Source organism: Danio aesculapii, chromosome 17, assembly GCF_903798145.1.
Source record: "Danio aesculapii chromosome 17, fDanAes4.1, whole genome shotgun sequence".
Lineage (NCBI taxonomy): Eukaryota > Metazoa > Chordata > Actinopteri > Cypriniformes > Danionidae > Danio > Danio aesculapii.
Window position 1 is genome coordinate 2,971,960 of NC_079451.1, and position 13,372 is coordinate 2,985,331.

The window sequence follows — 13,372 nt, forward strand, 5'->3', positions numbered from 1 at the left end:
ACACTCTCCAGGAACCAGGACACTCCTGGTTAAGGGCATTTGATTTAAACTCATTCAGGTGCTCTGCCAGTAGTGGACGCTACATGCAAGATGGATAAGACAAAACTTCTCAGACCTTTTTTTAAATATTTTTTGATACCTTTTGATTGCATGTCATGTCACGTAGTTTGGACACGGTGTCATTGATTACATCACAAAAGTGTTCAGTACTGGCGGAGCACCTGCATGGGTTTAAATCAAATGCCCTTAACCAGGAGTGTCCTGGTTCCTGGAGAGTGTCCTGTTCCTGGAGATCTACCTTCCTGCAGAGTTCAGCTGCAAACTTGACCAAAAATCCCCCTGTCATTAATTACCAAGTGCTCCTTCAGATCCTACTTCATTGGTTTAGTTGTTTTTGGGGTTGGAGCTGAACTCTGCAGGAAAGTAGATCTCCAGGAACAGGACACTCTCCAGGAACCAGGACACTCCTGGTTAAGGGCATTTGATTTAAACTCATTCAGGTGCTCTGCTAGTAGTGGACGCTACGTGCAAGATGGATACGACAAAACTTCTCAGACCTTTTTTATATTTTTGATACCTTTTGATTGCATGTCATGTCATGTCACGTAGTTTGGACACGGTGTCATTGATTACGTCACAAAAGTGTTCAGTACTGGCGGAGCACCTGAATGGGTTTAAATTAAATGCCCTTAACCAGGAGTGTTCTGGTTCCTGGAGAGTGTCCTGTTCCTGGAGATCTACTTTCCTGGAGAGTTCAGCTCCAACCCCAGAAACAACAAAACCAATGAAGTAGGATCTGAAGGAGCACTTGGTAATTAATGACAGGTGGATTTTTGGTCAAGGTTGCAGCTGAACTCTGCAGGAAGGTAGATCTCCAGGAATAGGATTGGGCACCCCTGCTCAAAACCCCTTGAGCAATTGGGAACTACACTGTTGTGACATTACAATTGCATTGCATTCTGGGACATATAGGTGCTAAAGTGGACATATAAAGCCGACTTGCTCCCTTGGTCAAAATTGAGGGTATGTCCGTGTAAACTTCCCTCATTTACTTGATGAAGTGGAACACACTCGAAAATGGTGGCAGGGATTCTCTCTAGAGAACAAGGGAAGGGAAGTTCGCAAGTTTTTACTTGTGTCCTAACTACATGCAACGCAACAAGATTCCAGTGGCAAGCAATTTGTCTGTCTGCACTAAACGTGACATGACAGAAACATTTAAATAAAAGCCTCTGCGCTCCCAACATCATCTAATTAATACATATTTAACCTGTTTAACTTGATCAAAAGTGCACAGTCTCAGTGACTGATGTTGTTGGTTTGCACTGAATCACAGTTCTGACTTTCATTCTCTAACCGCCTACTAGTTATTTAATTGACTAGATCTGAGGTGATCTGCTGCTGCTTTCAGTAGTATACCAAGACGTCACATATAATGCCATTCAAACTCACATTGGTAGCATTTAACACTCAATTCAGCCCATAATCACTACCTGAGGGGATCATTGTCATAGTAGTTTATGCTGTTGTTTTGCTGCGATATTGCAGAAATAGAAACTGTTTGTAAAAAAGAAATTTCATGCGTCGTTGTTACAGATGGATAGGACTAAACTTGTCACATGTACCTGTCAAGTTAAACTTGTCATGTCACATGTACAGTTGAAGTCAGAATTATTTAACAGAGCAAGGAAATTTCACAGTATGTCTGATGATAATAATAATATTTTTTCTTCTGGAGAAAGTCTTATTTACTTTATTTCGGCTAGAATAAAAGCAGTTTTTAATATAAAAAAAAGAAAATTTTAAGTTCAAAATTATTAGCCCCTTTAAGCTATGTATTTTTTCGAGTCTACAGAACAAACCATCACTATAAAATAACTTGCCTTATCACATAACCTTAGATATTAATAATATAAGTATATAAATAACTAAGTAATAATAATAACAACTTAATAGTTATTAAAACTATTATGTTTAGAAATTCTCCGTTAAACAGGTATTTTCGGGGGAATAAACAAGGGCTAATAATTCAGGGGGGATAATAATTCTGACTTCAACTGTAGTTTGGATACGGTGTAAAATTGGAGTGGAACGCAGCCCATGTTTTGCCTTGATTGCCATTCAATCTGACAACTGAGTTCTTACAATGTGAAATGGGGATCATCTTCGTGCGGTCAGACATGCTACAGTCATATAGGATTATTCAAAATCGCACAGTTTGAGCCGGGCTTTAGAGGCTGTTATGAATTCATGAAAACACTCATCGAATGGTTGGAGACAACTGTCGCGGCCTCGCCGTGTTAACTGGATGATTCTTCGTGGTTTATTCACCATTTGCTGCCTACATTTGCATTTTTTTTTCGTTTTTGACGCAGGCGTCATGTATGCACATATGTATGAACTGTTTACATCTTGCCAATTTATTATAGTTATCTACTCTATAAATATATATAAATATATGATTTTTTTATACTTCCTGTACATGGACTTATCACTAGACGTGATACATTTTATGCAACGATTTCATAACCTCAATTTCTGTGACTTATTCAATTTGTTGTATAGCTGTGAAAACTGCAAGCAATTATTAAACAAGTGATTTTCAGATGTCATTTCGCAAAGGTTTATTGATGTGGATAACCCAGGCATAGGCAAACTCAATCCTGGAGGGCCGGTGTCCCTGCAGAGTTTTGCTCCAACACTAATCAAACACACCTGAACACCCTAATTAGAGTCTTCAGGATCACTAGAAAGCTACAAGCAGGTGTGTTTGATTAGGGTTGGTGCAAAACTATGCAGGGACACCGGCCCTCCAGGATCGAGTTTGCCCATCCCTGGGATAACCTGTAGCCATTTGCATTCTTACACCTTTGCATAACATCCGATTCGCGTTCATAACTTTTTCATTCATTGATTTTCTTTTCGGCTTAGTCCCTTTATTAATCTGGGGTCACCACAGGAGAATGAACCACCAATTTATCCAGCACATGATTTCCAGCTTCCAGCACCAATCCATCACTGGGAAACACCCACACACTCTCTCACACTCATACACTACTGACAATTTACCTTACCCAATTCACCTGTACCGCATGTCTTTGGACTTGTTGGGGAAACTGGAGCACCCGGAGGAAACCCACGCCAACACGGGGAGAACATGCAAACTCCACACTGAAATGACAACTGAATCAGCTGAGGCTCGAACCAGCGGCCTTCTTGCTGTGAGGGGACAGTGCTAACCACGTTTTCAAAAGGATTAGAATTACACTGTAATTACACCGGGTTAAACACAATTCATTCATGTTGTGTCAACTCAAATGAACAAATTTAAGACGTGACGTTAAACCAAGTTTACAGTATATTGTGCTATTCTGATGTTATTTCTTAAAATTGCGAGATTATATATCACTATTCTAACGATATTTCCGGGAATTGCATATTTATATGAGGTTGTTCTGGTGTTATTTATTTGAGTTTACGTCTGAGAAAAAAAAATCATTGCGAGTTTATATCATGTTGAGAAAATAGTCAACATCCTTAGATGAAAAAGTTACAATATGCTTGTTTTTTTTTTTTATTTAGCAGTGGAGACGGGCTTCGATAGGTCTTGCATGGTTATATTATATCTTTTTTCCTCTTCTTCAAGATTTCTATGCAAGCTTCCGTGCGACAAATCGCATTCATCCATGCAGAGCCGAAGCACTAAAAGAAGAGGTCACATGTAGTTTAAATAAGTAACCACTAGAGGGCATAGACATTTTACTTGTGAGAGACAAGAAACACTACAAATTTTTTTGAAATAGGCTAATTTTACAGCTCACCTAAAGTTAAACAGCTGCGTTTACCATTTTTTAATCCATTCAGCTGATATTCGGGTTTGGTGGACCACTTTTAGCTTATCCTAGCATAAATCGTTGAATCAGATTAGACCATTAGCATCTCACTCAAAAATGACCAAAGATTTTCGCTAATTTTTCTATTTAATGTTTGACTTTTGTAGATAAATACTGAAATAAGACCAACTGAAATGGAATAGCTGCTATTTAGCAATTATCGCTATTTAAAATGATTATTATTATAAAATACACGTGTCACTCGTATTGTTTTGAATGGGGAAAAGTGTAACGGTCAATAGAATGAAGCCCCTCCTACTACTAGTACAGGAGCCAATTATCGATCGCTAGACTGATGAATCCACGAATGTCTGTGCTACTAAAAGGGACTTTTTTTAACAGTCTCCGTGTCTAAAACTGTGTCACAGCATTCAGTTTTCGCTATATGCAGCAACAGTGAAATGATCATTTTTACTGTACTGAAAAAAGTGTTGCATGCAAAACTGTTGCAAACAATTTATTTGAGTTGGATTTAAACAAACAAATTAAATTGAGCAATGTTCAACTTAATTTGTTTGTTTAAATTCAGCCCAAATAAATTGTTTACAACCACTTGACGTAAAAAAATTGAGTAAATCCAAGGAATCATCTTTGAATAATTTTTTTCAGTGTAGCATATGAAGACAGACTCAGGATTTTAGATTCTCTTTAATTTTTTAAACAACATATTCCTAGCACACGTTGGAAATGAAAAATGTCGCAGCTTCAAGTAAATACAAACTCTCAAAAGGCAAACAAATAAAAAAGAAAACAGTCTTTGGGCTTGACGCGTTCGCAGACGCCTTTTCTCTGTGCTGATGCACAGTACCATGCAGAACAAAAGCTCAGTGAAAGCACTTTCCACCTCATTTAAGTTGACGTTATTTAATAAAACATTTGGTTATTAAATCTTGTCTGACTTGAATCATTCTGGAGCCGTTTCTGTCTTTTGTTACAGCATGTTTTTTCCAACAGAACCTCAGAGCGCTGTTCAGGATTAACTTCTCGATGTCTTAAAGCCTTTCTGTCGCTGAATGACAGTTTCTGTGGTATATACATGTTCATCTTGAGGCATTGCACTTAATCCCAGTCTAATACTGAACATATCTGGGAATAAAATTAAATCTTCCACAGTGATGAATAAAAACAGTCCTTCATGAGTACAACTATTAACAACCTTTTTTTTTTAAAGGCTCATTTTACAGGTCTCGTAGAGTTAAATAGTTGAATTAAATCATTTATGAATCCATTCAGCCGATTTCTTGTTCTGGTGGAAGCACTTTTAGCTTAGCTTAGCATAATGAATTGAATCGGATTGGACCGTTAGCATTTTGTTAAAAAAATTTAAAATTTAAATATGAGTCTTCTGAAGTTACGTCATAAAACAGGACTGATGGAAATTGAAAAATTACTATTTTTAGCCTAATATAATAATATTTTAATACTTATTTTTTTAGACTCAAAGACCAGGCTGGAAATGGCTGGAAACCAGCCCGGAAGTGGCCAAAACCCCTCTAAAACCAGCCAACCAGTTGGTTTTTTCAGTAGGGAAAGGTCTCTCTCTCTCTCTTTCTATCTCTATCTCTCTCTCTCTCTCTCTCTCTCTATATATATATATATATATATATATATATATATATATATAATGAAAAAAGTACTTCACAAGTATTTTTTGAGCAGAGCATCAGAATTGACATTATTGCATCTTAACATGTACTTCTCGAGGTATGGTCACGAGGAAACCTGCTTCAGAATAACTCCTCTCCCTCAGTCATCTTTCCATCAAGCATGTTAGCCTAATTGGTTGGCGACGTCACCGACCATAGCGAGAGGTGGCAGTGATGCACCAAAAAGTTTGTTATCGACCACCGTAAAACAGGAAGAAGAAGAAATCGTCATTCTCGCCATCATATGGATTTACTTTCATCGGCTAGACACCGGCCTCACATCTCCATGAATGTCGGAGTCGTTGCTTATTAATTCGCTATCGGTAAATGTAGCTTGTGTGGACGCTACTGCGCTACTTGACTATTAAAATAGCTTCGCTACTGAAAAGCTATTTAATTACCGCCACGCTACTGAGAAATGTAATTAAGCTAGTAGCGTCACTACTTATAGCCACGCTACTGCCCAACACTGCAAAAATGTAACCAGGTGCTAGCCTGTGCACTGCTTTTAAGGTTAAAATATTGCTAGGAACTATACTTTCATTCTGGCGTAATAGTCAAGAAACTCTGCTGCCGTACCATGATGTATGACTATGCACTGTTGCACTCCATCAGATAACACAAGAGATTTACTAGGATTTGATCATAAAATGATCACTCTTTAAAAAAAAAAATTAACCAAATGCTAATGGTCTAATCCGATTCAATTCATTATGCTAAGCTAAGCTAATAATGGCTCCTCCAAAACAAGAAATCGGCTGAATGGATTCAAAAATGGTCAACTTTAACTCTAAAGCAAGCCTTTATTAAAGAAAGTGGAGAGTTCCTTTAAAGCCTATGCCGCTATAAACCACAGTCTTCATGGGAATGAGGGAATATATACAAGTAATGGGTCTGAAAGGTAGTAAAAGGCATTTATATACATCTTTTCTCTTGTTTTTGTTGATACCTCAACGCAACATTCCAGAAAAGTAAAGCAACCCAAGATGTCACAAAGCAGCCGACCCTTGCCATGTGAAGTCAATGGCCGTGTCCGAAAACGCTTTGTTGCGAAGCCGACTTAAATCTGGCAGGCGAAAATGTTCTTTTCCACAACAAAACACCGAGGTCAGACCTTTTGGACACAGCCATGTTGGATTCTTTTCAGAGCAGCACCTTCAACTAAAACAGTGTGCAAACGTTTTTCCCTCGAGCTCAGCAACCTCACTAAACTCCACCCCTTCCCCCGCCCCTGTGAGCTCTCAGAGTCAGGTGACCAGCTGCGGCTCCCAGGATTGGCTGGCCACCTGGGGGCGGCACTGAGCGATGGCTGGAGGCCCTGAGGGGGGCTGGCTGTCTAGACATAAGCCGCTGATCATGTGCTGAAGTGCCGGACCTCGAGGCTTCCATTTCTACAAGCAAAAACACAAGGATTAATAACGTTTACAGATAATGGAGGCAGAACTTTCCACTGTCGAACTACAGAATGGGGACTAAAAATGAAGCCTTTTTCACAGAACATGCAAAAAAACACGAGAAAAAAACACTATAGTAATTGATCGTAGGTTCTATAGTGTTTTTAAACCCTCACACACTCACTTTCTTTTAGATTAGTCCATGATTTATCAGGGGGTGCCACAGCGGAATGAATCACCAACTATGGTTTAAAACCAGTTGTGGCTGGAAGGGCATCCGCCACATAAAACAGATACTTAAGTGTATTACACTGTGTATTTTTTTGTTGATATGTATGCTGTAGTATTAACTACAGTGAACTAATAAACTGTCCGAAATACTGTAGTGCAGTGGTCCGCAACCTTTTTGTCTCGGCGGACCGGTCAACGATTGACAATTTTACCGCGGCCCGAGAAGGTGGGTGTACGTAGACTGCTAGGCAACCATCAACCGTTTTCTCAGATGATGACCAGTTGACAAAACATTGCTGCACTCTGATACAAGTTTTATTTATGAGTGCAGAAATGTATATATTCCATACAAAACATGAAGCTGATTGGTCAGCTCTTGTCACGTGACTCGTGACGCGCTCACTGAATTCTGAAAATGTTTTCAACTGGGTGTGCCATCATTTGGGATCACCAGCAGTTGATTTTCTTCTTGCCCAGCCATGGTGGATTCACCTGATTTGTTGACAAATGGCTTCCGAATCCATTCCTTGGCAGCTCGTGGGTCCTTCACTGGGCATTTTTCCCTTAACATAGAAACTTTCCAAAGTCGTCTGTTTCTTACTCATTTTGCTGTTTCTGGGTTAAATTTGGGCGCTCAAGACGTAACTGAGAGAATACGCTCATTTTTCTAAAATAAAAGATCGTTCAGACTCAGACTTAATAAATAAAACAGAAATAATTCATGATTTCTTGTGCGACCCGGTACCAATTGAGCCTGGGGCTTGAGGACCAATGCTGTAGTTTACTGTAGCTCTTACTGCAGTAAAGTGTGATGTACTGCAGTTTTAAATACCCTATAGTTGTAGAAAACTACAGTACTGGGTCATTTGTTTACATTACTATAGTTGTTGTGTTACCATAGGGACTATCGTATTACAAATACGTTACTGTAGTATGGTTCTAAAACAGGGGTCACCAATCACGGTCCTGGAGGGCCGGTGTCCCTGCAGGGTTAAGCTCCAACTTGCCTCAACACACCTGCTTGATTGTTTCAAGAATACCTAGTAAGACCTTGATTAGCTTGTTCAGGTGTGTTTGATTAGGGTTGGAGCTAAAATCACCGGCCCTCCAGGAACAAGTTTGGTGACCCCTGCTCTAAAACATTAAAAGGCATTAAAGCAACATTCAATTGACAACTCCTCTGGAATGGAGTTTTACCATTTTTGAATCAATTTGGGGAGTGAATCAAATCTCCACGTCTGGCGGGAACACTTTTAGATTAGCTTAGCTTAGCATAGATCATTGAATCTGATAACATCATTAGCATCTTGCTCAAAAATGACGTTTCCAGAGTTGTAACAATTTTCCCATTTAAAGCAGGGAAAATCCGTAATCATCTTGACAACACAAACACTGCTGTCACCTCAACGGAAACCCCGCCTCTGCTTTCATTTAATTGGAGAATTAAAAAGATGCGACTGGTGTTCCCACAATCCAAACACATGCGCTATGGGTGAATTGAATAAGCTAAATTGGCCGTAGTGTATGAGTGCGTGTGTGTGAATGAGAGTGTATGGGTGTTTCCTAGTACTAGGTTGCAGCTGGAAGGGCATCCGCTGTGTAAAACATGGAATAGTAGGCGGTTCATTCTGCTGTGGTGACCCGTGATAAATAAGGGACTAAGCTGAAGGAAAATGAATGAATGATTCAATGATCTATGCTAAGCTAAGCTAAGCTAAAAGTGCTCCCCCCAAACTCGGAGATCGGCTGAATGGATCAAAAAATAACTCTAGGAGAGTTGTTGAATCAGCTTGTTTTCAAAAAAGTGGAGAGATTCCAGCTGAAAAATCCAGCTTAAACCAGCCTAGGCGAGTTGGCTGGTTTTAGCTGGTCGACCAGCCGGGTTTTAGAGGGGTTTTGGCCATTTCCAGGCTGGTTTCCAGCCATTTCCAGCCAGGTCTTAGCTGGTCTGGCCGGAAGCCCAGCCAAAACCAGCTATATCCAGCTTAAACTAGGCTGGTCAAGCTGGTTTTAGCTGGTCATTTTCCAGCCTGACCAGCTAAGACCAGGCTGGAAATGGCTGAAAACCAGCCTGGAAATGGCCAAAACCCCTCTAAAACCAGGCAGGTCAACCAGCTAAAACCAGCCAACCAGCCTAGGCTGGTTTAAGCTGGATTCTTCAGCAGGGATACTTTAAAATCTGGACATTGATGAACAACAACAATGTATTGCATTAAGAAAAATAAGTCAGGCACTGCTAATCAAATCAAGTTCAAATCTTCCATTATTTAGGTTATTTTAAGCCACACAAGTCTTGATTCGTAGAGTACTCTTGAAAGCTCTCGTCATCATGCATCATGCAAAGACTGCAGCAGTAAATCTCCTCTATATGGAATCTGATCTGTTTGTTAGGGATGTTGTTTTGATTTCTGGAGATATCCTAAATCAGCCGAACATGACTGAGTAGATGGGAGCGGAGGTCAGACCGATGAAACATGGAGGGGGAAAAAGGATAAAAGCCAGTCCTACTGAGCCAGCTAAGCTTGTAAGTGGAAGCATATGCAGTGGGCTTATAGGAAGACGTCCGTTTGTGGCTGAAAGCTTTGAGCAAGTGGATGGAGGAAAAGTTATAAAGCAAAGTGTAAAAGAAAACTGCAGCTTTTATGAGGGGCAACATTTAGGCTACGTCTAATCCAGATGATTTCGTCTAAAACGTTTAATGTCCACAATATAGTTTTTAATTCTTTCCATCATCCACACTAAAACGACTGAAAGCTCTTTTGTTCATGTACTTTGTCATATCCGCCTGCTGTTTATTTACTTTACATCTCTATGAAACGTAACAGCAAAATGACGTTTATTTAACTTTATCCAGTTTAGACAGCGTTTCATTCAAAAAGATAAGTTTTGGTTACCTAAAAACGTTGTCTCAATGTGGCCAAGGCCAAAACGGAGGGAAGAATATGCTTTTTAGCGTGGACATGGGCTTAATCTTCAGCTTGAAATGACTTCAGTGAACTTTTAAGCTCAAATCGCAGACGTCAAACATACATGCGATTGGTTTTCGTTAAAGTCATCAAAACTTTAGCTGTCCGTGGGTCAGTAATGTGTTCACGCACCTGTCTGGATTCTTTGATGTTGCAGGGCTCTAGTCTGACCTTTGACCCTGCGGTGAAGGCCGTGATGGCCAAACACAGGTCGTGTTGACGGATCTGAGGCTCAATCAGGCTCCACTTCTGCGAAAAGAGAACAGATGGATCATTGGGTGATGCAAAATGATAATTAATTGTGTAGTCATTTCTGGACGGTTGCAGATCATTTTGCGTCTCTAAGAACAACTTTCTATTACGTTTCAAAAACAAAACCGTTTTGAATAATAAAACTCAAGTTACTTCTTAAAATAATGTGTTTATGTGTATTTACGGAGATTTTGTGTTTAAAATACGAACTTAGACTCCTGCTATACTTATTTTTCCAGAATCATCCATTCAGCTTCAATTATCATGATTTTTTTGTGTTTCTACTCTACTAAATTAAACTCTACTATAATTTCAGTTATAAAAAAAAACTATTTTGCTCATGTCTCTACATTACGGTCAACTCAATAGCCGCGTTTCCACTATCGCGCCTAAAGCGAGCGAGCCAGGGCGAGCCAAGGCCAGTCGCGTTTCCACTATCACTTCCGGGGCGTAATCGGGCCAAAGCGGGGCTTCCTTGGGGCCAGCGTCCGGCCTTTTTCGGCCCGCCGAATACCTTGGGCCAAGGAGGGCCAACTGGGGCTTCAGGGCGGGGTTACGTACAAAGGCGGAGTTTTCCTGTCAGGTAAAGAGGAGACAAGATGCTTTCTTCCCTTACATTTGTTTTGCTATCGCGCTTGATCAACTCACTAAGAAGAAGAAAAAATGGATAGCAGACAGTACTGGTCAGTTGAGGACACCAGGGCTCTTCTGAACATTTGGGCCGAGGGAAATGTTCAGAGGCAAATAGACGGCGTTTGCAGAAATGAGGACGTCTGGCCTTCCACCAACAGACCACAAACAGTAAAAAAGCAATCGCTTTGGTGTTCTCCATCTTCCAGCTCTCGTAGTGATGCCAGGTTGTGTTTGTGGTTATAATTGGAGTTTTTTGTTCCCGCTGAAGTGGGCGGGTTGTGTGACGGGTTGTGTGACGTTTGATTCGGGGGAAGTTCTGGGGGCGGTGTTTGCGTGACGCGCTGCGAGCAACTAGCCCGATAGTGGAAACGCGACATGATTTCGGCCAAATTTCTCAACCTCCCGGGCTATTGACCCGGCATGGCCCGATTAAAGCCCTGGCTCGCACTGGCCCGATAGTGGAAATGCGGCTAATGGTACACTGAAGCTGAGCAGGGCTGAGACGGGTCTGTACCCGGATGGGAGACCACATGGGAAAGCTAGGATGCTGCCGGAAGAGGTGTTAGAGACCAGCAGGGGGCGCTCAACCTGTGGATTGTGTGGGTCCTAATGCCCCAGTATATTGATAGGAACTCTATACTGCTCAGTGAGCGCCGTCTTTCGCATGAGTCGTTAAACCGAGGTTGCGACTCTCTGTGGTCTAATTCTAGGATGTCCTTCGAAAAAGAGTAGGGGTTTAAGAGTATTGGTTAAAAAAGCTCAAACAAACTGTAAAGCGCTGATATAAGATTCTCATCAGTGATATGCGCTCTAAACTGTCTCTCAGTCATTGCGTATAATGATTCTGTTTCTTCTGGGTCTTGAGATTGTTATGTAGGATGCGATTTTCTATGTGCGATTTGATTGGATTGGAATCACAGGACTGATTATTCTACTTTAGCCAATCACCACAGACAAGAAAAACTGCAGGTTGAAGGAAAACAGTGGCGTAACTGCACTAAAAATGTATTTAAGTGAAAGCAAACATTTTTAAAAAAATACTTAGTAAAGTACAATTCCTGAGAAAACCTACTCACAGTAATTTGTGTATTTGTAATTTCTTACTTCACACCACTGCATAATAATAATAAAATAATTCCTTACATTTATATAGCACTTTTCAGGACACTCAAAGTGCTTGACACACATTTTTGGGGGGGAATATCCTCATTCACCACCAATGCGCAGCATTCACCTGGATGATGTGATGGCAGCCATATTGCGTCAGGCTGCACATCAGCTGATTGGTGGAGAGGAGACAGAGTGATGAAGCCAGTTATGAAATGGCGATGGTCAGGAGGCCATGATGGAGAGAGGCCAGTGGGCAAATTTGGTCAGGATGCCGTGGTTAAACCCCTTCTCTTTTTCGAAGGACATCCTGGAATTTTTAACGACCACAGAGAGTCGCAACCTCGGTTTAACGACTCATGCGAAAGACGGCGCTCACTGAGCAGTATAGAGTTCCTATCAATATACTGGGGCATTAGGACCCACACAATCCACAGGTTGAGCGCCCCCTGCTGGTCTCTAACACCTCTTCCGGCAGCATCCTAGCTTTCCCATGTGGTCTCCCATCCAGGTACAGACCCGGCTCAGCCCTGCTCAGCTTCAGTGTATAATGTAATGCTCATGTAATCTTCACCTGTGAGGCTGGTATACTGGGTGTGCTCCGACATTCCGCTAAACCCAGACTGTCAGTGCCGTGGCTCTCCAGACACAGACCACCCTGTTTGAGAAGACTGTAGGCCTCCTCCTGCTCTGGAATTCTGACAAACACAACAAAACACATCTAACATAGCACTTAATAATTCATGAAAGATGTCATTTTTTAATGCTCAGGCACTCAGTGCAGTGACTCACTTGAGTTCAGGATACACGTTCTCCAGATACCATCGGAAAGAGTTACAGTTCAACTTCCTTTTCAGAGCAAGTCGATCTGCAATACTGTATAGACAGACAGAACCCGGTTAGTCCCTGCTGTATTTTTCATTCACATCATTTGTGCCAGTCACCATATGCGTTTGGTTGTTGGTTGCTTTTTGGTTTCCATAGCAACTCATTGTGTTCACCTGTTCCTTGTTTGCCCCAGTACATTTATAGCCAGTTGAACAGTTGTTTGTCTTTTTCTCATCATTATGTTGGTTTGTGGCTTTTATTTCTGAATGTTTTGGACAGATTCGTCCATTTGCAGAATATAAATCTGATTTAAAGTAAAGGCAAAATTATTAGCAAATATTTCTGAAGGGATCTTTAATGAATCAAGGACATTTATTTGGCATTTCCTGTTTAGTTTGGCTGAAATAAAAAAAAAGCAAATT

The 13,372-nt window shown here is 40.8% G+C and overlaps 1 protein-coding gene across 1 annotated transcript in view; it reads right to left on the bottom strand.

The window, feature by feature from the left end:
* Window positions 1–5,531: 5,531 nt before the first annotated feature.
* The window catches only part of galnt16 (UDP-N-acetyl-alpha-D-galactosamine:polypeptide N-acetylgalactosaminyltransferase 16), a 57,084-nt gene continuing 49,243 nt past the window's right edge, over window positions 5,532–13,372 (bottom strand). Inside the window, exons 12-15 of the mRNA XM_056477463.1 lie at window positions 12,915–12,998; window positions 12,697–12,820; window positions 10,263–10,379; window positions 5,532–6,930 (exon numbers count right to left, since the gene is read on the bottom strand). Coding sequence (XP_056333438.1) covers window positions 6,787–6,930; window positions 10,263–10,379; window positions 12,697–12,820; window positions 12,915–12,998 — 469 coding nt within the window. The 3' untranslated portion in view covers window positions 5,532–6,786. The remainder of the gene's footprint in view (window positions 6,931–10,262; window positions 10,380–12,696; window positions 12,821–12,914; window positions 12,999–13,372) is intronic.